This window comes from Bos grunniens, chromosome 9 (genome assembly GCF_055505025.1).
Source record: "Bos grunniens cultivar Pamir isolate PY7600 chromosome 9, Bosgru_T2T1.0, whole genome shotgun sequence".
Classification (NCBI taxonomy): Eukaryota; Metazoa; Chordata; class Mammalia; order Artiodactyla; family Bovidae; genus Bos; species Bos grunniens.
Genome location: NC_141173.1, coordinates 9487670 through 9514316, shown reverse-complemented (window position 1 = coordinate 9514316; position 26647 = coordinate 9487670). Strand labels below are relative to the sequence as shown.

The window sequence follows — 26647 nt, the reverse complement described above, 5'->3', positions numbered from 1 at the left end:
ATATCTCAGCATAATGAAAGCTGTTTACAACCAACACAATACTCAGTGGTAAAGCTGAAAGCCTTTGTGCTAAAATCTGGTGCAAGACAAGGATAGTCACTCTCACCTCTTCTATTCAACATAGTATCCTATGTTGAATAGTATCCATAGTATCCTAGGAAATCCTAACAGCAGTCAGACAAGAGAAAGAAAGGAAAAAGGGATCCAGATTGGAAAGGAAGAGGCAAGATTGTCATTATATGCATATGGCATGATACTATGTATAAAAAACCCTCAAGTCTCCACACAGAAACTACTTGAACTGATAAATGAATTCAGCAAGGTAGCAGGATACAAGATTAATATAAAGAAGTCGGTTGCATTTCTTTACACTAATAATGAAATAACAGAAAAGGAATGTAGAAAAATATTACCTTTTAATATCACATCCTCAGAAATAAAAGAGTTAAACCTGACCAAGAAGGTGAAAGACATATGCCAAGAACTATAAAAATGTTAATAAAGGAAATTGAAGATGATTCAGAGTTTGGAAAGATATCCCATGCTTTTGGCTTGGAAGAATTAATATTGTTAAAATGACCATACTACCCAGAGCAATCTACAGATTTAATGCAATCCCTATCAAATTACCCTGGATTTTTTTCACAGAGCTACAACAAATAATCCTAAAATTTATATGGAAACATAGAAGACCCAGAATTGCCAGAGCAATCCAGAAGAAAAAGAAGAAAGCAGGAGGCATAACCTGTCCAGACTTCAAATACTACAAAGCTACAGTAATCCAAATAGCTTGGTACTGGCACAAAAGCAGGCATGTGGATCAATGAATCAGAGCAGAGAGCCCAGAAATAAGCCCACACACGTACAGTCAGTCAGTCTTTGACAGAACAGACAAGGATCTTCAATGGAGAAAACGATGGTCTCTTTAGCAAGCGGTGCTGGGAAAGTTGGGCGTGCATGTGTGCTCAGTCACTAAGTTTAGCTGCATATAAATCAATAAAGTTAGACACAGCCTCACACCATACACAAAAATAAACTCAAAATGAGTTAAAGACTTAAGCATAAGACATAACAACAAAAAACTCCTAAAAGAAAACATCAGCAAAACATTCTCTGACATAAATCATACCAGTGTCTTCTTAGGTCAGTCTCCCAAGCAATCAAAATAAGAACAAAAATAGACAAATGGGACCTCGTCAGACTTCCAAGCTTTTGCACAGCAAAGGAAACCATAAACAAAATGAAAAGACAACCTATAGAATAGAAAATATTTGCAAATAATGTGACCAATAAGGCATTAATTTCCAGTATACACAAACAGCTCATACAGTTCAACAACTAAACAAACCAATTAAAAAGTGAGCAGAAGACCTGAATACACATCTCTCCAAAGAAGACATGCAGATGGCCAATGCACATGAAAAGATGTTCAGCATCGCTAATTATTAGAGAAATGCAAATCAGAACTACAAATAAGGTATCACCTCACAACTATCAGAATGTCCACCACTGAAAATTTTACAAATAGCAAATGCTGGAGAGAGTGTGGATAAAAGAGAACCCTCTTGCACTGTTGGTAAAGATGCTATGGAGGAGAGTAAGTAAGTTCCTCAGAAAACTAAAATTAGAGTTAGCATATGATCCAGCAATCCTAGTCATGGGGATATATCCAGATGAAACTATAATTCAAAAAGATACATGGACTTCTACGTTCATAGCAGCACTATTCACAACAGCCAAGACATGGGAACAACCTAAATGTCCGTCAGCAGAGGAATGGATAAAGAAGATGTGGTGCCCGTGTACAATGGAATACTGCTAGCCATAAAAATAATGAAATACTGCCATTTGCAGCAACATTGATGCAAACTAGAGATTATCATACTAAGTGAAGTAAGAAAGAAGACGGCAAATACTATATGATATCATTTAGATTTGGCGTATAAAATATAACACAGGTGAACCTGTCTACAAAACGGAAACAGACTCAGGGACATGGTTACCATGGACTGGGGAAGTTTGGGGAGGGATGAATTGAGAGGTTGGGATTAGCAGATGTAAGCTATTATATACAGAATAATAAACAACAAGGTTCTGCTGTATTTTGTTATTGTTCAGTTGCTAAATTTTGTCTTACTCTTTGCAACTCCATGGACTGTAGCATACTAGGCTTCCCTGTCCTTCACTGTCTCCTAGAGTTTGCTCAGATTCATGTTCGTTGAGTCGGTGATGCCATCCAAACATCTCATCCTTGGTTGCCCTCTTCCTGCCCTCAGTCTTTCCCAGCATCAGGGTCTTTTCCACCGAGTTGGCACTTCATGTCAGGTGGCCAAAGTAGTGTAACTTCAGCTTCTGTATAGCACAGGGAACTCTATTCAATATCTTATGATAAAACAAAATGGAAAAGAATATAAAAAGAATGTGTGTGTGTATATATATATATATATATATGTATAACTGAGTCACTTCACAGCAGAAATTAGCAATGTAAATCAGCTCTACATCATAAATATATACATATATACATATGTACGCACAAACAGCATATAAAAGTCAGGCTGTACCTCAGAGAACAAAATGTGGAATAAGGACAAGAAATAAGTATTCATTGTTTTTTGTTGTTGTTAATAAGTGGCTTTTATTATATAATTAAAGAAAAAAAACAATAAGCCTTTTTAAGAATGAAAACAATGACAGTCCAGATAGTGGCATGCATCTATCTGCCCAGTAACTATTGGTTGTAGAGAAGACCTTTTTCCTTCCAGTTTGTTGAAAAGTGGCAGTGGAGAGGGTAGTTTCTGAGACTTGGAAAAAATGTAATTCTCAAAATCTTAGTATCATTTTTTTCCTGGAATATGAAATGTTTCTTTCTACTTATACTTGGTTCCAGGAAATTTTGTTTAGAAGTCCAGGTGACTAAGCGATATACATTATCACTAACAATGGATTCAGGTGATTTTTTGTTTTCCCATCTATACTTTACCTCTAAGCAAAAAAAGAGAAAAATGTGTTTTGCAGGAAAGACTTATTTCTGTTTAAAACCAATTTCATTAGAGGAGTTACTATACTAGTTTACACTTGATGTTTGATGTATAGTTTTAAATAAAAAGTTCATTTTAAGGAAAGCTAGTATTTTGACAGGCTGAAATGAAGCTGGTCAAGGAGTTTCATTAGAACCTTAGCCATATGGCCTGAAGTTAAGAATGGACACTGATGCTCTGTGATGACAGTATTTGTTAATGTCTCTTGTGGTGCTGAGTGCCCAAGTGGGTGATCTATAAACATAGTTTGAAATGAAAATGGTACCAAACTCTTCCTTTGTGGATTTAAAAGACAGGTTTGAATATGGACTTCAGATTTAATACCTCCTACCTACTTCATATTAAGTGAAGCTAATTAATTTTAGCTCTCTGGAGATTTGTAACAAGAAGATCCAATTTGAGAGAATCTAAGTCATTCTTTCCCTCTGACTCAAGTACATGGAGCAGTGGCCTTTAAAAATACTACGTGGTCTTTTTGTCTTATACTCTGCACATTTGGAGGGAGGGGACAAGATAGTTTAGAACAGTTAGATTTAGTCTAAAGATGAGGATAAATGAGGTCACCTAGAATTATAATAGTTTTGATAGGCTTATTTAGAATGCTATCCTATTTATTTAAGGAATACAAAATTAATAACAGCCTTTGCAATTTAAACACATTTGGAAGATATTGATATATCAGTTTTCATAATAGTGAGAATCACAGTCCTGTGTGTCTTGAAATTCATGTAAGATTTATAAATGTCTAAGTTTCCAAGATTCTATTTGCTGTTGTTGCACAGTTGGTCAGTTGTGTCCAGTTCTTTGTGACCCCATGGACTGCAGCATACCAGGCTTCCCTGTCCTTCACTATCTCCCGGAGTTTGTTCAAACTCAAGTCCATTGAGTCAGTGATGCCATCCAACCATCTCATCCTCTTTTGACTCCTTCTCCTGCCCTCCATCTTTCCCAGCATCAGGGTCTTTTCCAATGAATCACCTCTTTGCATCAAGCAGCCAAAGTATTGGAGCTTCAGCATCAGTGCTTCCAGTGAATATTCAGGGTTGATTTCCTTTAGAATTGACTGGTTTGATTTCCATGCTGTCCAAGGGACTCTAGAGAGTCTTCTCCAGCACCACAGTTTAAAAGCATCATTTCTTCAGTGCTCAGCCTTCTTTGTGGTCCCGCTTTCACATCCATACATGACTACTGGAAAAACCATGGCTTTGACTATACAGGCCTTTGTCAGCAAAGTGATGCCTCTGCTTTTTAATATGATATCTAAGTTTGCCATAGCTTTTCTTCCAAGGAGCAAGTGTCCTTTAATTTCGTGGTTGCAGTCACCATCTGCAGTGATGTTGGAGCCCAAGAAAATAGTCTGTCAACTGTTTCCATTTTTTCCCCATCTATTTGCTGTGAAGGGATGTAGCTGGATGCCATAATCTTAGTGGTTTTGAATATTCAGTTTTAAGTCAACTTTTTCACTTTCCTCCTTCATCTTCATTAAGAGGCTCTTTATTTCCTCTTCACTTTCTGCCATTAGGATGGTGTCATCTGCATATCTTCAAGTTATTGATATTTCTCCCTGTAATCTTGATTCCAGTTGAGCTTCATCCCACCCAGCATTTTGCGTGGTGTACTCTGCATAGAAGTTAAATAAGCAGGGTGATAATATACAGCCTTGATCTACTCCTTTTCCTATCTTGAACCAGCACATTGTTCCGTATTCTAACTGTTGCTTCTTGACCTGCATACAGGTTTCTCAGGAGGCAGGTAATGTGGTCTGATATTCCCATCTCTTTAAGAATTTTCCAGTTTGTTGTGATCCAGTCAAAGGCTTTGGTGTAGTTGTTGAAGGAAAAGTAAATGACTAATTGTTCTCATCTATTTTCTCATCTATTGTTTTCATCTCATTTCCTTGCTTTTTCAGTTAACTTTTTAAATTGGTATCTATTATGTGGTAGGCACTATTCTACTGATACACAGCTATGAACAAAGCTCAGATGTGCTGTCCCCACAGGGCTTATTTAGAAGGAGACAAATAAGTATATCAGGCAGTAATCATTATGGAGAAAAAGTACCAGAGGAGAGTAATGGTGCCTGGAAGGAGGGATGGTTTGAAATGCTGAGTAGGGCAGAAAGGAAATCCTTACCGAGAAGCTGACATCTGGGCAAAATGGTCTGAGGGAAGTGAGATCAGATACCTGGAAGGAAGGCAGATACCTGCAGAGAAGCCATGCAGGCCATGGTGACAGCAGGTGCAGAGGTTTTGGGGCGGGGGGGCCCAGGAAGGGAGGAGGAAGGACGGGCCAGTCATCAAAGAGAAGGACTTCATTCAGCTTTTAAGCTCAGACGGGAAGTTTGGAAGGCTGTGAGCAGATGACCTGATGGGCCTTACATCCTCAGGGGGTTACTCTGACTACTGTATTGCATGTAGACCAGGGTATGGGAACTGTTTTTCTGTAAGAGACCAGTTAATAAATATTTTAGGCTCTGTGGGGCCTGGAGTAGTGTCCACACTGCTCAGCTGTGCCCCTGAAACACAGAGGTTGCTGTGGACAGCGTGTCATGTTTCAGCATAACTTAAAAAATGAGTGATGGACCGAGTGAATCCTCCTGGGGTGTAGTGTACTAGCCCCTGAGATAGACTATAATAAACCAAGGTTAAAGGCGAATTGATAGGACTTTTGCAGGAATCCAAGGCAGAGCTTGTGGTGGTAGAATTGCAGGAAGTGGTTAGATTCTGGGTAGATTTTGGAGATAGAGCCAGTGTGATTTGCCAGTGCCATTCCTCCAGTGGGAACCTTAACCGTCCCCTGTACCACCTATACCACTGTACCACCAGGGATTGAAGGATTCCACTTTGTAACCCATCCTGCATGTTTCTAGTCTTTTTCCTGAACTTGGTCTCCTTTTCCATCATTGCTCTGCAACTGTTTGTTCTGGAAATGTCACAGCCAGATTCTGCCCAACTCCTCCCATCTTCATCAGTCAGATTCCTGGTCATCTTACAAGGTTTCTTTCCAACCTGACCCTCTTTTTTGAATCTCCAAACATGTGTACAGTTTTTCTTTTTTTTTTTTTCACTTGAATTCCCCTAGCAGTTTTACTTCTTATGGTGTGACCTTTACTCTGTCTTAATCTATAGTCATTTATGTATCTTATGTCTACCCTACTCTTTTGTAGGAATGTCAGCTCCTTGAATTAAGAAAACATATTAATATATATATATGAAGTATATTTTTCTGTCTTGTTCAACCAGCGTTTGTAGAATTGAATCACTTTTTACAATTTGTTCCTTTTTTATCTTGTTAAAAAATGTTCTTGTAGTAACATAAGATTAACATCACCTAGTATCTTGTCTCTTCTTGCCCACTTTATCTATTGAATGAAATCCATTGTATTCACTTCCTGCTCGGTACCTACTGACCCCTTTTCTTACTTGGATCAATTGCTTTCTAATTGTGCTGTTTAGCTCTAATGTTACAATTTCTGCTTATTGGACTTCTGATGCATTAGAAACCGTATCTTCTTTCTGGATTTCCTTCCCAAAGCTAGTTTTCCAAGGGTTTAAAAAGAGAAAGAAAAATGCTTTGTACAAAATATATATCTGAGAAGTCCTTGGATATCAACATCCTCACAGTTGATGATATGATGGGCAGTTTGTGCTATGCAAAAAACCATTTTTTTTTAGAACTTTAAAAGTACAGTACCATCTATGTTTCATTTCTGACAGGTGAGAAATCCAGTGCATCTATTTCTTCTTTTGAAGTTAACTTGATCGTTTCTCTTTTCTCCATTTTCCCTTTGGGGAGCTCTTGTTCATTAGTTCCTGGATGTCTTTGATTGATCATCTGTCTCCTCTCATATTTCATATTTCCTGCCTACCATTTTGCTCTAGATTCTTGGGTATGTACTCAGTTTTATCTTCAAACTATACCCTGAATTTTTTATTTCATATAACACATTTGTATTTTCCTTGGGGTGCTTTATGTTTCTGATTTTTTTCCAAGTATCTTTGTTTTATGATGTAATATCCTTGTCAGTATATGAAGATACTAAACATTTTTCTTAATGATTGCATTTAAGTAGAATTACAGTGCTGTTCATCTTGGAGTTCTGTTGATCTCGTTCTTCATGCTGATAGTCTCCTGTATATAGCTGATGATTTATTCATATTTATGTTAACTTGTGTTTAAGTATCAGGAACTAGGAAGCCTCATCACGGGGGCCTCTGATTGGGGTTTCTTGATCCTTAAGTTGTATTTTTAAATAAATGAAAGGGAAACCAGCTGTTTTACTGGAGATCTTCTAAATGTGGCTTTCCATCTTACAGAATATTGCTGAGGTCTCCTGTCACCGAGTGGCCTTCCTCGCTTTCTGTTTGCTGTTAACAGTTGCTCCTGGCTTTATTCATGTTCTGTAACTTTAATGAGGTCCTGGGAAACTGGACAGGAAGCAAATGACTGTTCTCGTAAACCTCTTGTGTTCAACAAATTAAAATAGTTCTTCATGGTTAAGTGCTATAAGCTTAAAAGTTGACTTGTTGGAAAAGACTCTGATGCTGGGAGGGATCGGGGGCAGGAGGAGAAGGTGACAACGGAGGATCAGATGGCTGGATGGCATCACCGACTCAATGGACATGAGTTTGAGTGAACTCCAAGAGATGGTGATGGACAGGGAGGCCTGGTGTGCTGCAATTCATGGGGTCGCAAAGAGTCGGACACGGCTGAGCAACTGAACTGAACTGAATAATAACTTTGTGTCAATAGTCTCATTTGATTTAATTCTCCCCATCAAAGGGGCAGAGCAGTATTGAAGTTAGAGTGATGAGACAGAATTATTATTTAAGAATCCTGTCGTACCCTGATATCCAGCAACTGTATTTGACTCCAGATAAGTAAAGAGAGAGTAAACTAAAGTATTAGCCAGATGGCAATTTATTAATTTACCATAGGAAGTATTACATTAAAGAAGCTAGAGGCTCACGGTTAGTGAATTCTCACCAGAGAGAAGGAATCTGTATGGAAAGCTGATTTTACAGTCACGTAGTTTCTGGGTGGGCCTGGAGTCAGGAGAGGGTCTCACTGATGTTGGCTGGTATCATCCAGCTGAGAGGGCCAGATGTAGTGTGCCTGCAAGTCAGGTGAGGTTGCTGTGTGTGTGCGCACTCAGTCGTGTCCAACTCTTTGCGACCCTGTGGACTGTAGCCCACCAGGCTCCTCTGTCCAGGGAATTTCCCAGGCAAGAGTACTGGAGTGGGTTGCCATTTCCTCCTCCAGGGGATCTTCCTGACCCAGGGATTGAACCCGTGTCTCTCGTGTCTCCTGCATTGGCAGACGAGTCTTACCACTGAGCCACTGGGGAAGCCATGTAGACCAAAAAATTAAGTATTGATCAAAGCATATTTCTCTTGGATTTTGCTTGAGATACAGAAAGTCTCTTTATTGTCGAAGTTCTTTTTCCAGGTGACATTTTGATTGTGTTGATGAAGTTCAGCAGGGACAGTACAGTGAAGTTAACTAGGTATAAGGTTTCTCAGTTTTCTGGAGTCCACGCTAAAGCAGCCCAGGTGATCTTGTGAAACTTCTCAGCTACTTTCTACAGATCCTTGTTTAAGGATTCTAACTCATAAAACATCAACCTTTTTTAAAAATCATATTTAGAATGCTCTCTAAATTTAATTCTCAGAAGGTCAGTTTATCTTATCACAATCCATCATGAGCAGATATTATATCGATGACACTTAGAAAGAAACTGACTTAGACGTTAAATGACTCCATCCAGAATCTCACAGTAAATGTAATCAGCGAACTCAAGAACCAAATCTCAATTTTCTGTCTCTAATATTTTCTAACATACCTCTTAAATTGTTGTCATTTTATGAAAAAGTTAAGGTAATAGAAAGCAGTTGCTTTATATTTTACCATCTTGGACAATTAAGAGTAATAGAAAATCTCATTAATTTAGAGTTCACTAATACAGTTTGAGATTGTTCCTACATTTATATGCTAATGCTTACCTTTGGCACTATCTTTTATAAGCTATGTATGGCCAATTATATTTTATATGGTCAGGACAAATGAAATTAGGTACATTCTTTCTTAAAGGAGCAATACATATTTTAGCACTTTTGAAGTACATTGAACTTAAATGTAATCAAAGCTCAACACAAATTATACTGGTTCTTAACACAGTCACTGTGAGACTTTATTTTTCAGTGCAAAGCATGTGGCCAAGTACTAGCTTTGTTAACCTGGTACAGTTAATATATTCATAAAATATAATCTATTCCCTTTAGAATTTCTATGACTTTTGATGTTCACCAACTCTTTCTTTCCCTTTTACCCAGTTCCTGCAGTGAGATTTAACAAAACATGATTTAACTATATGCCATTTGTTGAATTTCAAGATAAACCTACAATTTTGGTTTTTATGCAAATATTTAAATTAAAAAAAATTTATTCTGCCCTCCCTCTTCTTACTGGATATATGTTGCTGGTTTCTCAAATCTTTCTCTGTGTGTGTATTTCATATGCTATAAATCCATTTGACAGTGATGAATAACTGGGGCTTTAACTCCTCAGATTCCCAGGTCTAGCCTTCCTTCTATCCCAATAGCATGCTTTCCCCTTTCTCAGAACCATTTGATAAATGATTCCTAATCATATCACGGTAAAGCCCGAGGTGCTTAGCCTGTTTACATTTAAGATTTGTATGTCTATTATAAATATCCAACAGTAGCAAGACCTAAAGTTAGCATAATCACACGCAACCATGAGAAAGGAAGCGTTGTTCTAAGGAATCCAGTCTTCTCCCAGTTCTTTTGTCACTAGTTAAAGAAATTGCTTTAAAATTCTCTGTGGCACATAAATTTCCCCAGATACCCTCCCTCTACAACATACGTATCATAAGGATTCATTTTATAAATAAAGCACAAATATAGACTTAATTCTAAGCTGATTTCAAGTGAAGGTGTAACATGATGATGACCTAATATTGGCTTAAGTCAGCATTAAATGTTGTTGTTCAAAATATATTTAAAGTAGAAGGTGCTGTTTATTACAGTTAATAACCAAAGTTATCTTAGTGGCAGTCAGCACACACTAACAGTGACATAACCAGCAGTCTAAAAGGAAATAAGTATATAAAACTTAGGGGTACATTTGTAAAAGCTGTTGTTATACGACAGACAGAGGCTTAATTGTACTTTCTGTTGGTTATTCATCTAGTTTGATAAGTGAGAATAGATGGAGGAAAGTGAAAGAAGCAGGAGTCAAGTCTTGATTGTTTTTTTCAGATAACTTCCGTGCCCTTTCTTGGCTCTTTTAATTTTGGTCTTTTTCATATGGCCACCTTGTCTGAAAAAAAAAAAAAAAAGCTATTGTCTGAACCCTTATTTTTAGTTTTTAATTGTTAACATCCACTCTTTGGTTTAGCTGGAAGTTTATGTGTCCCTTTGAGGAATAACAGCCAGAGTCTCTTGAACACCTGTGATTTTAGAATGCAGTTCTTAAATTGAGCAATTCACATTTATTTTGAAGGTTAAACCAAGTTCAAAATACTTATTCTAGTGTTTCAGATAACAGTAGAAAGACTTCTCTAGATTTCCTAGATACCTGTGACGCAGACAATCAGCTAGGAGAGGGCAGATAGGGGAGTGGAGAGAAGCCCCTCCATGTATTTACTCAGTGTGGAGTTGTAACTTGAACATAAAATATTTGCATGAGGATTATTAACCAGAATTCTTCTGTGGCATCTGCCCCTTTATGTGCATATAAATATACTGATAAATACATATAAAGATAAAAGCTGTTAGATACTTTTCAACAACAAAGCAGAATACAATGGTCATACTTTTTTTCTCTCTCTCTTATTTTAGAAGGCTTGTGTCAAATCTTTAAACAATGGAAGTGGTAAACATGTGAAATAATGTGATAGGAAAAGTAAGATACACTCTTTGTGGAGGAGAAAGTATCAGCGGGTGTAGCCAATTTAAAGTGTCATTGAGTGGGTTATAGAGCCCTGGGAAAAGTCATTTGATTTCACCTGCTTCTGCCAGTTCAGCCACCGTCTTGTTCCTGTTCTGGCCCTGAAGCTTCCAGTTCACTTTAGTTCTGACCCCCCCAGATACCCTTAGCTGTGGGAATAAGTAACAGAACTTTTATTTTTTAAATTTAGAGCATTAGCAGTGTTGAGAGGGTTGAATAACTTTTTTAAAAACAGGTTTGTGCTTGAACAGAAGAGCTTACGTAGTACTTAACCCATGAAAGATACTGTTGATGTTTTCAAATTAATTGTGAACAGGCATTTTTTTTTTTTTAAACAGTCTGCTTGTCTCTTCATTACAAGTTGGTTTTTATTTAAAGGTATGTTACTGTTTAGCAAGTATCCTTTTACTGAATTATACACATTTAAATTAAACCTAGATAGCATATTAAAAAGCAGAGACATTACTTTGTCAACAAAGGTCTGTCTAGTCAAGGCTATGGTTTTTCCAGTGGTCACGTATGGATGTGAGAGTTGGACTGAGCGCTGAGCTCAGAAAGCTGAGCACCGAAGAATGGATGCTTTTGAACTGTGGTGTTGGAGAAGACTCTTGGGAGTCCCTTGGACATCAAGGAGATCCAACCAGTCCATCCTAAAGGAGATCAGTCCTGGGTGCTCATTGGTAGGCCTGATTTTGAAGCTGAAACTCCAGTACTTTGGCCACCTGATGCAAAGAGCTGACTCATTTGAAAAGACCCTGATTCTGGGAAAGACTGAAGGCAGGAGGAGAAGGGGACGACAGAGGATGAGATGGTTGGATGGCATCACCGACTCAATGGGCATGGGTTTGGGTGGACTCTGGGAGTTGGTGATGGACAGGGAGGCCTGACATCCTGCAGTTCGTGGAGTTGCAAAGAGTGAGACATGACTAAGCGACTGAACTGAACTAAACTGAAATTAAAGCAAATCCATCTGTATCTGTTTTGACTGTAGAGACAGAACAATAATGCACATGTCCAGAGTTGTCGTGCTAATAGCTAAACAAGTATTTTCCTTAGTGCTAAGGAGCACTAGTCACCTTCTAAAATCTTAAGATTAGTTTTTATTGGCACCATTTGAACAGCTCTTGAAAACTATATTCTTTATCATGGGCTTGGTTATATCTTAAAGAAGAAGAAAGAAGAAAATTAATATGAACTGCCACTCTGCAGACTTCATCTGGTCTTCAGGATGAGCCCGTAAGGAAAGGTGGTGACACGCACGAGTGTCAGTGGTCAGATGTGCCTGTTCACATGGCAGAGAAGTGGCCGAATGAGAGCCAGCACCAAATCTGTGAAACCGGGGTCTGCACCTCTTTTCCTGTGTTGGACATTTCAGTTATGCTTTCATTTTCAACATGGATTCAAGTATCTTGTTTTGACATCCTTGGAATCTTCTCAGATTTTAGTCTAAAGAAATTAGAAAATGCATTAGTTATCAGTATGATTTTTAAGTAAAATACCTCCCTTTTGAACAATTTAGTTTACTTCATCAGTCATGTTAAATATGAGTGCCAGGTACTCCGAGGGATACTCTGGAATACTGAGGCCAACCTAGTGGGAAAAGTGACAAATTTCCTAAGTTACCTTCCTGTGAAGCCCGTTCTGTCGTCCTGGGGCGGGGGCAGGGGGTGGGCAGAGTGACTGACCAGCGGCTTTCCTGCCCAGGAGGCTCTGCTGCTGCCTGAGCTGCACGGCCTGGTGTGAAGATGTCACCTTGGGGGCCAGGGACTGCAGAACTGAGGGGAGAGAAACATTGGTTCCACACTGCTGCTCGAGTCCTTCTTGGTGTTCCTTAGGAAGCTTCAGCTATTCCTTCTAGACTTTTCTGTTGAGAAAGACAATGAGGAATGTGCAGGGGGCCCTCGGGGTTCAGTGATTGGCATTAGACTGGCTGCCCTGCCCGTGAAGAGAAGGCACGTCCCTGCCACACTGCGTGTTTTCCTGTAGGAAGCAGAGGCTGTCTGTCCAGCTGGGCCTTGAGCCATTCAGAAGGACATGCTGAGCTTCATGGGAAGGGAGGAGGAGACTGGGATAAAGTAGGACCAAATGCTGCTTTTCAGAGATCCATGCCACAGATGGTTTTAATAAACAAGTATTTGCTTAGATGTCATGTATTAGATACCTAAAGGACTTTGTAAGCTAATGGAAACACATAATTTAGATAATATGGAGTCTCAAAAAGATATCAAATAACCAGTCTGCTGCTTTCTCCTTAAGAATTACGTTCTGGTTTTTTTTGAAGGAAAAAAGTAAATGATTGTTTTTAGATTCAAGTTATAATAAATACTGTCTAAAGCAGAGACATTATTTTGCCAACAAAGGTCCATCTAGTCAAGGCTATGGTTTTTCCAGCGGTCATGTATGGATGTGACAGTTGGATTGTGAAGAAAGCTGAGTGCTGAAGAATTGATGCTTTTGAACTGCGGTGTTGGAGAAGACTCTTAGTCCCTTGGACTGCAAGGAGATCCAACCAGTCCATTCTGAAGGAGATCAGGTCTGGGTGTTCTTTGGAAGAAATGATGCTAAAGCTGAAACTCCAGTACTTTGGCTACCTCATGCGAAGAGTTGACTCATTGGAAAAGACTCTGATGCTGGGAGGGATTGGGGGCAGGAGGAGAAGGGGACGACAGAGGATGAGATGGCTGGATGGCATCACTGACTCGATGGACATGAGTCTGAGTGAGCTCCGGCAGATGGTGATGGACAGGGAGGCCTGCCGGGCTGCAATTCATGGGGTCACAAAGAGTCGGACACGACTGAGGGACTGAACTGAACTGAGAGTTCAGGGAGTAAGCAAGTCAGCCATCTTTTCAATAGCATTCTTAAGCTCAAAAAGATCTCCTTTTAAAGGTATCATCACTTTATTGTTTTAATTATTCAGTTAAAGCTTACCTATATATCGTGGCTGTGCTGGACCTTCACTGCAGTGCATGGGCTTGTCTGGTGGAGCCTGGGCTCTGGAGCCCATGGGCTTCGGTCGTGTGGCTTGTGGGTTTAGTTGCTCTGCGGTGTGTGGGATCTTAATTCCCCAGCCAGAGACCAGAGATCAAACCCGTGTCTCCTGCATTGTCATGCAAATTCTTAACCACTGGACCACCAGGGAAGTTCCCCCCAAAATCTCTTAATTGGATTCTTAGAAAAGCACAGCCTAATGCTAACCACATCTGCTTACTTTGTTCATTTCTTTTTTTCATTCTTCATCAGGAAGACTGTTTTGTTTTAGGACATGTCTGGCATTCCAGGTCAAAATGCTTTTTCTAGTTTAAATACATTGAACTAGCCAATACAACTTTTTTATACCTAACAGCAGGAATTAATATTGGTTGTGCTCGCTTTTAAAAATGTCATGTTACATTAAGGTGATTGAAAGAGTGCGCTTTGGAGATAGATCTAGATTTCCATCCTGTCTCTAAAGCTGATTTAGTTTTGTTTAATACAACCTTTTAGGTAAAGTATTAATAGTCTATTTCAAGAGAGAAACTACTCCACCTTGGTCCTTTATTTGCTTTTATAGATCAGTGTACTGTCACCCGGACCTACCTGTTCCTTCACAAGTTCTGGTTCTTCAGTGCTGCCTACTACTTTGGGAACTGGGCCTTTCTTGGGGTAAGTACAGGCATCCCAGGAATGCCGTGACCATTAGTGGCCCATTTATGGATGGAGTTGGATTTTAAAGTCAGTGCTTTCTGGGAGATTTCAAGTTTGAGAAATAACATACGGCCTGTTTACCTCTGCAGGTGTTCATCGTTGGGTTCATCGTGTCCTGCTGCAAAGGGAAGAAGTCGGTCCTTGAAAGGGTAGATGAGGATGACTCAGACCTGAGTGATGACGAGCCCTCTCTCTACTCCGTTTGAGGGCCTCTGGCCTGCAGTGTTTACAGAGCGGACTGCATCTCATGTGCATTTCAAAGTGTCAAACTAACATTAGGATGAACTGACTAGCTTTCATCAAAAATGGGAGCATGGCTATTAAAAAACTATATTTTTTATGTTTTCTGAAGTGACATTATTGTATCATAGATTAACATTTAAAATTGCTATAATAATAACTATGTAAACACAAAACTACCGGCTTTGTGAGGGAATGTTTGTGGAGATTTTTTTGCCTCTAGTGTATAATAGTGTTGAATTGATTAAAAACCCTCCAGAATTAATATTCCCTTGATCATTTTTTAAAAACATAATAAATCACTTGTACCTGTGCCTTTTGGTCTCCAGAGTACTGTGGAATTTTCAAGTGTCTATATCTGATTGTCAAAAAATAATATTCACAGTATAGCTGAATCCTAAATATTACTCCTTTATGCAGCTTGTCTTCTAGTCTCTAGATTAAATTACTAGTGCCACTGAAATAGATTTCATGAGCACATTTCAGGCTACTTGGTGTCTCAGATATATTGTTCATATAGTAATCCATTAGGTATATTGTCACCTCTCAATATTTAAGGCACATACATTGTTGTAAATAAGTAACCTCAAAATTTGTATTCCAGCATAAATGGGAGTATTGTCAAGAATAAGTAATCCTGAAAAATGAGTGAACTGATCAGTTTAAAACATATGACAATATTTTGGCATTAAAGATAGTTTTTCATTCTAAAGATTTAGAATTTTCAAAAGATATAGGGAAAGCTGTATAGTATTGATAGGGCATTTTGAACACATTCTGGATAGTGAGAATTCATCACAAGTTATATTCTAGTTTACGAACATAGGCAAATTATAACTCATAAAAGGCACATAGTTTGCTTCTTGAAATAAAATACCACTCAGTTCAGTTCAGTTGCTCAGTCGTGTCCAACTCTTTGCGACCCCATGAATCCCAGCACACCAGGCCTCCCTGTCCATCACCAACTTCCGGAGTTCACTCAGACTCACATCCATCGAGTCAGTGATGCCATCCAGCCATCTCATCCTCTGTCGTCCCCTTCTCCTCCTGCCCCCAATCCCTCCCAGCATCAGAGTCTTTTCCGATGAGTCAACTCTTCGCATGAGGTGGCCAAAGTACTGGACTTTTCAGCTTTAGCATCAGTCCTTCCAAAGAACACCCAGGCCTGATCTCCTTCAGAATGGACTGGTTGGATCTCCTTGCAGTCCAAGGGACTCTCAAGAGTCTTCTCCAACACCACAGTTCAAAAGCATCAATTCTTCGGCGCTCAGCTTTCTTCACAGTCCAAAATACCATTAAGCTTCTGAAAAAGATGTAGGAATTAGCAACCATCTCCCACTCAGTTCTTCTCTCTATTAATTTTTGTGCCACCTTGCTCTGATTCTTTGTCTTTCTGGATAAACCTTCACACCCTTCCTTTGGTGACCCTTAATGTTCTTCACCAAGATTCTATTTCCTTCTGTCCTTATTTCACATTTTCTTTCTGGACGATTTCATATACCCTCGCTTTCCATCTGCAGCCATGTTGCATTGGAGCGGTTGGGTGCTAAAACTAAGATTTCAGGGGACAGACAGGAAAGGGCTGTTGTTGGCTGCACAGAGACAGCTTGAAGGGGATGGAGTGTACTGTGGCTGCAACCAGGGGTGTATGCAGAAGAAGCCCAGGTCTGCCGTAGAGGTGAGCACAGATGTGGCGTGAGCTCAGTGGGAGGGGTGGGGCCAGGGTGGCCTCACCCTGTGGGCTCACAGCGGTTGTGGTCTGCCCCTGAGTCCCCATTGTCTACATCTGACCTAGTGCCACCTCCACAGGCTCTGCCAGTGCACAAGCACTACAGGTTGCCCACATGCAAGGTGGGGCTGAGATCAGAGCTGACCCCCAGGGGTCATGCGGCTTAGGAAGTAGGGGTGAATCTGCGCCCCCCACACACAGCTGGGCAATCTGTCACCAGTTTTGTAAACTTGGCACCTACGAGACATCCAAGTGGACTGTAGGTGCACCGCAGCTGGGACAGGTCTGGCCCTGGAGGCTTGGGCACGTGCTCATGAAAGCAGGCTGGGGTCTGATCTGCCTCTGTGATTCCCTTGGTGGGCCCACGTATACGACTGCTGTGGTCCTGGTACCTGACTTCAGTGGTTTTGCACTGGTGGCCTTGTGAACAAAGCCCTTGAGGGACACAGATGGTTGCTGGCATTCCCACGATTGGAGCAGGGCTGATGGCAGTGCCCAAAACAGTGTCCTTTGTGAGCCACAGAGAGCACTCCCCAGTGGATATTCCAGCAAAGGAATGCTCAGGGCTCCTGCCTCAGTGGGAGAGCCCCAAACCCACTTATTCACCCCACAGCTCAGAAGTGGTTTGGGGTATTGTACTTCAACAACTAGCAAGCAGACGCCGCTCCACAACAGGGTGCCAACAGCCACCGAGCAGAGGGGAGGCCCTGCCTGCTCCCTGTCTAGTGCAGGCTCTCGTCACCACCACACTCGTCGTACCCTCTGTCAAGGCGGAAACAGCCAGCACGCTGAGGAAAGACATGGCATCCACACACAGTCAGCCCTCAAACCCCAAATCCTAACACCGTGCCATCTCCACAGGGACGCTCCCACATTAATCAGCCCTTCAAGAACACAGGAGATAACTGTTCCTTCTGAACTCATGAGTGAAGTGAAGTTGCTCAGTCATGTCCAACTCTTTGTGACCCCATGGACCATAAGATCCTGCAAGCCAGAAAAGAAAAGAGAGGGAGGGAGGGAGGAAGCAGAGGCTGTCTGATCAGCTGGGCATCAAGCCATTCAGGACATGCTGAACTTCAGGGGAAGGGAGGAGAGGAAGAAAGGCTATCAATAGAAATGCAACTTTTTATGCCAGTGTGGATGGGAGGGGAGCTTGGGGGAGAATGGATACGTGTGTGGCTGAGTCCCTTCACTGTTCACCTGAAATTATTACAACATTAATCAGCTATACCCTGATACAAAACAAAAAGCTTTAAGAAAATGCTGATTACTGTAAACAGGAACCAGAAACTGTAAAGAGAAGCTGAGAAAAATTATAAAACTCATTTGCTGAGACAAAAGCTGAGCAAAAGACAGTGAATGAAAGTGAAAGTCACTTAGTAGTGTCCAACTCTTTGTGACCCCATGGACTGTACAGTTCATGGAATTCTCCAGGCCAGAGTACTGGAATGGGTTGCTGTTCCCTTCTCCAGGGGATCTTCCCAACCTGGGAATTGAACCAGGGTCCCCTGCATGGCAGGCAGATTCTTTACCAGCTGAGCTAACAGGGAAGCCCTTAGAAGTAGATTGAATAATGCAGAAGAACAAATAAGTGATCTGAAATATAGAATAATGGAAATCACTCAATTAGAACAGCAGAAAGACAAATGGAAAAAAAAATGAAAGCAATATAGGAGACCTATCTGATAATATAAAGTGAACCATATGCACATAATAGTAATCCTAGAAGAAAGACAAAAGGGTTTGAAAGTGTATTTGAAGAAATTATGGCTGAAATTTTCACAGACCTAAAGAAGGAAACATATCCACGTACAAGACACACAAAGGGTCCCAAACAAGATGAACCCAAACACTAAGACAATGCTTTTGAACTGTGGTGTTGGAGAAGACTCTTGAGAGTCCCTTGGACTGCAAGGAGATCCAACCAGTCCATTCTGAAGGAGATCAGCCTGGGTGTTCTTTGGAGGGAATGATGCTGAAGCTGAAACTCCAGTACTTTGGCCACCTCATGCGAAGAGCTGATTAATTGGAAAAGACTCTGATGCTGGGAGGGATTGGGGGCAGAAGGAGAAGGGGACGACAGAGGATGAGATGGCTGGATGGCATCACTGACCCGGTGGACGAGAGTCTGAGTGAACTCCCAGAGTTGGTGATGGACAGGGAGGCCTGGCGTGCTGCGATTCATGGGGTTGCAAAGAGTTGGACACGACTGAGCGACTGAATTGAACTGAAAGAGAGGATTCTAAAGGCAGCAAAAGAAAAGCAAAAAGTTAATTACAAAGGAACCCTCATAAAGCTATGAGCTGATTTCTCTACAGAAATTTTGCAGGCCAAAAAGGAGTGGCATGATAATTCAGAGACCTAAACGGGAAAAATATACAATCTAGGATACTCTACCCAGCAAGATTGTCATTTAGAAGAAGAGACAAAGAGTTTCTCAGACAAGCAAAAACTTAAGAGAATATAGCAATTCTAAACCAACCTTAAAATTTTTTTGAAAGGCCTTCTCTAAATAAAAAAAGAGGAATCTATAGGAAAGAGAAAATCACAATTGCAAAGTAAATCACTTAAGCCAGTAAACAGATTTTTTAAACAAAGTATTTTTTGTGAAAGTGATGATAACCACAATAAACTGCAAAAGAATAAACATGAAGATGTAAGAGGATATCTAAATCAAAACATGTCAGGGAGGAAAGTAAGCAAATGTTGATTTTTTTTTTTTTTAAATATGTTTGAGCCTATATGACTAACAGTCTAAAGCAAGAAACTATAGGAAGGGGTTAACACACTTGAAGAACAGGGTAACTACAAAATCAAACAGTACAGTCACAAAAATCAAAACGAAGAAAACAGAAGCATAATACAGAAGAAAATTATCAGATCACAATAAAAACAACAAAAACCAAGAAGAAATACAAATCAAATGGCAAACAATGTAAAATGGCAAAAAATAAAAGAGGTTATGTATCAATAATTACCTTAATGTCAATGGCCTAAATGTTACAATCAAAAGTCAGTGGCAGATTGGATATAAAAAACAAGAGCTTACAATGTGCTGCCTACATGTGACCCACTTTAGGGCAAAGGGCCCAAATAGATGGAAAGTATCAGAATAGAAAAAGATACTTCATGCCAATGGAGATATCAAGGAAGCAGAGTTGCAATACTCACATCAGATAAAACAGACTTTGAAACAAAGGCCATAAAGATTAAAAAAGGATACTATATAATGATAACAGGATCAATAGAAGAAGAGGATATTATACTTGCTAATATATATGCACCCATATAGGGGGACCCATTGAGTTAGACAAGGCTGTGGTCCATGTGATTAGAATGGTTAGTTTTCTGTGATTGTGGTTTCAGTCTGTCTGCCCTCTGATGCCCTCTCTCAGCACCTACTGTCTAACTAGGGTTTCTCTGACCTTGGACGTGGGGTATCTCCTCCTGGCCACTCACCACTCCAGCACCGCTTAGCCGTCACAATGAACAAAGCTAGTGGAGGTGATGGAATTCCAGTTGAGCTCTCTCAAATCCTAAAAGATGATGCTGTGAAAGTGCTGCACTCAATATGCCAGCAAATTTTGAAAACTCAGCAGTAGCCACAGGACTGGAAAAGGTCAGTTTTCATTCCAGTCCCAAAAAAACGCAATGCCAAATAATGCTCAACTACCCCACAATTGCACTCATCTCACATTCTAGTAAAGCAGTGCTCAAAATTCTCCAAACCAGGCTTCAGCAATATGTGAACCGTGAACTTCAAGATGTTCAAGCTGGTTTTAGAAAAGGCAGAGGAACCAGAGATCAAATTGCCAACATCCACTGGATCATCGAAAAAGCAGGAGAGTTCCAGAAAAACATCTATTTCTGCTTTATTGTCTATGCCAAAGCCTTTGACTATGTGGATCACAATAAACTGGAAAATTCTGAAAGAGATGGGAATACCAGACCACATGACCTGCCTCTTAAGAAATCTGTATGCAGGTCAGGAAGCAACAGTTAGAACTGGACATGGGACAACAGATTGGTTCCAAATAGGAAAAGGAGTACGTCAAGGCTGTATATTGTCCCCCTGCTTATATGACTTCTATGCAGAGTACATCATGAGAAACGCTGGGCTGGAGGAAGCACAAGCTGGAATCAAGATTGCCGGGAGAAATATCAATAACCTCAGATATGCAGATGACACCACCCTTATGGCAGAAAGTGAAGAGGAACTAAAGAGCCTCTTGATGAAAGTGAAAGAGGAGAGTGAAAAAGTCAGCTTAAAACTCAACATTCAGAAAACAAAGATCATGGTATCGGGTCCCATCACTTCATGGCAAATAGATGGGGGAACAGTGGAAACAGTGTCAGACTTTATTTTTGGGGGGCTCCAAAATCACTGCAGATGATGATTGCAGCCATGAAATTAAAAGATGCTTACTCCTTGGAAAAAAAGTTATGACCAACCTAGATAGCATATTCAAAAGCAAAGACATTACTTTGCCAACAAAGGTCTGTCTAGTCAAGGATATGGTTTTTCCAGTAGTCATGTATGGATGTGAGATTTTGACCATAAGGAAAGCTTCGTGCCGAAGAATTGATGGTTTTGAACTGTGGTGTTGGAGAAGACTCTTGAGAGTCCCTTGGACTGCAAGGAGATCCAACCAGTCCATCCTAAAGGAGATCAGTCCTGGGTGTTCATTGGAGACTGATGTTGAAGCTGAAACTCCAATACTTTGGCCACCTCATGCAAAGAGCTGACTCAGAAAAGATCCTGATGCTGGGAAAGGTTGAAGACAGGAGGAGAAGGAGACGACAGGATGAGATGGTTGGATGGCATCACTGACTCAATGGATATGAGTTTGAGTAAGCTCCGGGAGTTGGTAATGGACAGGGAGGCCTGGCGTGCTGCGATTCATGGGGTCGCAAAGAGTCGGACATGACTGAGCGACTGAACTGAACTGACTGATAGAAGGACCCAAATACATAAAACAAATACTAAGAGACATAAAGGGAGAAATTGACATGAATACAGTAATAATAGGAGACTTTAACATTCCACTCACATCAATGGACAGATCTTCTATACAGAAAATCAGTAAAGAAACATAGATCCTAAATGATCTAATAAAAATCTGGGCCTGATAATTTCACACATTACATCCCCCAGAAACAGTACACACATTCTTTTCAAGTGTACATGGAACATTCTCTAATTGACCACATCAGTTCAGTTCAGTGGCTCAGTCATTTCCGACTGTTTGCGACCCCATGGACTGCAGTTCACCAGGCTTCCCTGTCCTTCACTGTCTCAGAGTTTGCTCAGACTCACATCCGTTGTATTGATGATGCCATCCAACCATCTCATCCTCTGTTGCCTCCTTTTCCTCCTTCTTCAGTCTTTCCCAGCATCAGGGTCTTTTCCAATGAGTTGGCTCTTCACATCAGGTAGCCAAAGTATTACAGCTTCAGTTTCAGCAACAGTCCTTCCAATAAATATTCAGGATTGATTTCCTTTAGGATTAACTAGTTTCATCTCCTTGCTGACCAAGGGACTCTCAAGAGTTTCCAACACCACAGTTCAAAGGCATCAATTCTTCAGCGCTCAGCCTTGTTTATGGTCCAACTCTCACGTCCATACATGAATACAGGAAAAACCTTAGCTTTGACTAGACACACCTATGTTGGCAAAGTGATGTCTCTGCTTTTTAATACATGCTCTTGGTTTGTCATAGTCTGCCTTCCAAGGAGCAAGTATCTTTTAATTTCATGACTGCAGTCACAGTCAGCAGTGATTTTCAGATCCAAAGAAAATAAAATCTGTCACATGGCTCAGACGATGAAGAATCTGCCTACAGTTCAGGAGACCTGGGTTTTATCCCTGGGTTGGGAAGATTCCCCTGGAACCAGAAATGGGTACCCATTCCAACATTCTTGCTTGGAGAATTCCATGGACAGAGGAGCCTCACAGGCTGCTGTTACGGGGTTGCAAAAGAGTTGGAACGACTAACACTTTTTCTATTTTTTCCCCTTTTATTTCCCATGAAGTGATGTGACTGAATGCCATGATCTTAGTTTTTTAAATGTTGAGTTTTAAGCCAGCTTTTTCACTCTTTTTTTTCTCCCTCAAGAGGCTCTTTTGTTCATCTTCACTTTCTACCATTGGAGTGGTATCATCTGCATATCTGAGGTTGTTGCTATTCCTCCTGGCAATCTTGAATGCAGCTTGCGATTCATCCAGCCCAGCATTTCACATGATTCAGGAGACCTGGGTTCGATCCCTGGGTCAGGTAGATCCCCTGGAGAAGGCAACCCACTCCAGTATTCTTACCAGGAGAATTCCATGGATAGAGGAGCCTAGCAGGCTACAGTCCACGGGGTTGCAAAGAGTTGGACATGGCTGAGTGACTAACACTTTGACTTTCAGTCATTTTGCATATAAGTTAAATAAACAGAGTGACAATATATAGCTTTGTCTTATTCCTTTTCCAATTCTGAACCAGTCAGTTTTTCCCTTTAAGTTTCTAACTGTTGCTTCCTTACTTATCCACATACAGATTTCTCAAGAAAAAGGTAAGGCATTCTGGTATTTCCTTCTCCTTAAGAATTTTCCAGTTTGTTGTGATCCACACAGTCAAAGGCTTTAGTGTAGTCAATGAAGCAGAAGTATTCCTAGAATTCCTTTGCTTTCTCTATGATCCAATGAATATTATTTGATCTTTTCTAAATCCAGCTTGTATATCTGAAAGTTCTTGGTTCATGTACTACGGAAGCCTATCTTGACAGATTTTGAGCATAGCCTTACTAGTATGCAAAATGAGCACAATTGTACAGTGGTTTGAACATTTTTTGGCATTGCCCTTATTTGGAATTGGAATGAAAACTGACCTTTTCCATTCCTGTGACCACTGCTGAGTTTTCCAAATTTGCTGAGTGCAGCACATTAATAGCATCATCTTTTAGGATTTTAAATAGCTCAGATAAATACTAGAGCACATCAATGAACCTGTTAAAGATATTGGATAGAAAATTACAGAAATCTGTGGCATCCGTATAAACTGCCAATGGAATGTCAGAGAAAATAAGGGAAAAATCCCATTTACCATTGCATGAAAAAGAAGAAAATAAATAGGAATAAACCTACTTAATGAGGCAAAAGACCTGTTTCTGAAAACTATAAGGTGCTGATGAAACTAACTGAAGATGACACAAGCAGATGGAATGATATACTGTGTTCTTGAACTGCAAGAATCAATATTGTTAAAATGACTATAATACCTAAGACAATCTACAGATTTAATGCAATCCCTATCAAATTACTAATGGCATTTTTCACAGAACTAGAACAAAACAAATTATCATTTGGAAGCACAAAAGAACCCAAGTCACCAAAACAATCTTGAAAAAGAAGAACAGAGCTGGATAAATGAAGCTTGCTGGCTTCAAACTACAGTATAAACCTGCAGTCATCAAAATTCAGTGTGGTATTAGCACCCAACAGACACATAGATAATGGAATAGGATAGAAACCCCAGAAACAAAGCAACACATGTACGGTCAATTAATCTATGACAAAGGGGGCAAGAATATATACTGGAGAAAAGACTGTCTCTTCAATAAGTCGTGCTGGGAAAGCCTGCCAGCTACATGTAAAAACATGAAATTAACAGTGTTCTCTAACACTGTGTACAAAAATAAACACAACATGGATTAAAGACATTACATTTGTAAGACAATACTGTAGAACATTGTTTGACATAAATCACAACAATATTTGTTTTGGATCTGTCTTCTAGAGTAATGAAAATAAAAGCAAAAATAAAGAAACAGGACCTTAACTTAAAAGCTTTTTGCACAGCAAAGGAAACCATAAACAAAATGAAAAGAGAACTCATACAATGGGAGAAAATGTTTGCAAATGATACTACCAAAAGGGATTAATTTTCAAAATATAAAAATAGCTCATATAACTTAATATCAAAAAGCAAACAAGCCAATTAAAAAGTGGGCAGAAGTTCTAAACAGACACTTATCCAAAGAAAGATTATTGATGGCCAGCAGGCACGTGAAAAGATGCTCAGTATCACTTATTACTAGAGAAGTACAAATCAAAACTACAATGCAGTATCACCTCACCCTAGTCAGAATGGCCATCATTAAAAAATATAGAAATAACAAATGCCAGAGAGGATGTGAAGAAAAAGGAACTGTTGGTGGGAATGTAAACTGGCGCAGCCACTATGGAGAACAGTATGGAAGTTACTTAGAAAACTAAAAATACAGCTACCGTATGATCCAGCACTCCCACACTTGGGCATATTCTGGTGAAAAGTCTAATTTGAAAAGATACGTGCACCTCACTGTTCATAGCAGCACTATTTGCAATAGCCAGGACATGGAAGCTACCTAAGTGTCCGTCGACAGATGAGTGAATAAAGAAGATGTGGTACCTATATGCAATAGAACGTTAATCAGCCACAGAAAAAGAAGGAAGCCACGCCATTCCAGCAATACGGATGAATTTAGAGATTATCATATTAAGTAAGGTAACTCATACAAAGACAAATATCATATGCTATCACTTCTATGTGGAATCTAAAGCAATGATACAAATGAATTTATTTACAAAATGGAAATAAACCAACAGAAATAGAAAACAAACTTAGGGTCATCAAAGGGGAGAGAGGTAGGGAGGGATAAATTAGAAGTTTGGGATTAACAGACACACAGTCGTGTGTATAAAATGGATAAACAACAAAGACCTACTGTATCAATATCTTATAATAACCTATAATGGAAAAGAATCTGAAAAAAATGCATATATGTTTAATTACTTTGCAGTACACCTGAAACTAACACAACTTTTTAAATCAACTATACTTCAATAAAAAAAAAAATCATTTTGCTAAAGGTAGTTTTAGTAAACCAAAAAAGTTGGCTAATGACATAATAATAAAAATACAGAAGGGGCACTCGTAACTTATGTGAAAGATAATTTTCTTCAAATGCTTAGTAGCATGCTGTTTTATATTTTTTTCATGATTAAACATAACTTTGAGTTTAAAGGTGATATGAACTTGTAAAAGAATTCAGACAACTCACAGGTTATAACTGACCTAGAGAAATAATAATAAATAGAATACACAGTGATCTCTGAACTTACTTGATCAAGTGTTTGTCCTGAATCTTCTCATATGGAGCCCAATGGGAGAAATAATGGACAGAATTATGTCCGATCTATGTTCTGCTTCCAATGTTTGTGTCCTATGTCTCTCTTTTGATCAAAGAGAATTATAAACGTGACACCAGGATTGAAAGTTGTGAGTACAGTTGCCCTGCGGTATCTGCAGGAATTGCTTCCCAGACACCTCCAGTGGATACCAAAGTTGGTGGATTTGCAAGTCCCACATGTAAAATGGCAGAGTGTTTGCATATAACCTACTGCATATGCACCCATATCCTTTAAGTCGTCTTTGGATTACTTATAATACCTAACACAATGTAAATGCTATGTAAAAAGTTGCTAGCATACAGGAAATTCAAGTTTTGGTTTTTTGGAACTTTCTGGCATGTTTTCTTTCTGAACATTTTTGACCCCTGGTTGGTTGAATCTGTGGGTGTAAGACCCTGCGATGGGAAAGGGTAGCCCCACTAGTGACTTTTCTCTCTGTGTCACAGTTTCCTCATTTGTAAAATTGGGATAAGGATGTTATTCTCTTCATGGGATTATTGCAGGCACACAGTTAGTATAAGATGCTTAGTATAATGCCTGTTAGGTGATGAATTCTCAATATGTATTAGCTTTTACTGTTATTTCTAAGATGCTTTCCTGTTTTTAATAATGCTTTTTAATAATCAGGACTCCATTTTATATTCAAGAAATATTCCTGTACCCTCACCTCTAGTTTAAGTACCTAGTAGATTCAAAAACATTTAATTGTGTTATGAAAGCCCAGAGTGGGAGAAACCCTAGAGAGGAAATAGCCTAGAGACTT

The 26647-nt window shown here is 39.8% G+C and overlaps 1 protein-coding gene across 1 annotated transcript in view; it reads left to right on the top strand.

Moving 5' to 3' along the window:
- LMBRD1 (LMBR1 domain containing 1) overlaps positions 1-15252 on the top strand; it is a 131952-nt gene extending 116700 nt beyond the window's left edge. The window contains exons 15-16 of the mRNA XM_086316742.1: positions 14565-14656; positions 14788-15252. Coding sequence (XP_086172868.1) covers positions 14565-14656; positions 14788-14904 — 209 coding nt within the window. The 3' untranslated portion in view covers positions 14905-15252. The remainder of the gene's footprint in view (positions 1-14564; positions 14657-14787) is intronic.
- The last annotated feature ends 11395 nt before the right edge of the window (positions 15253-26647 follow it).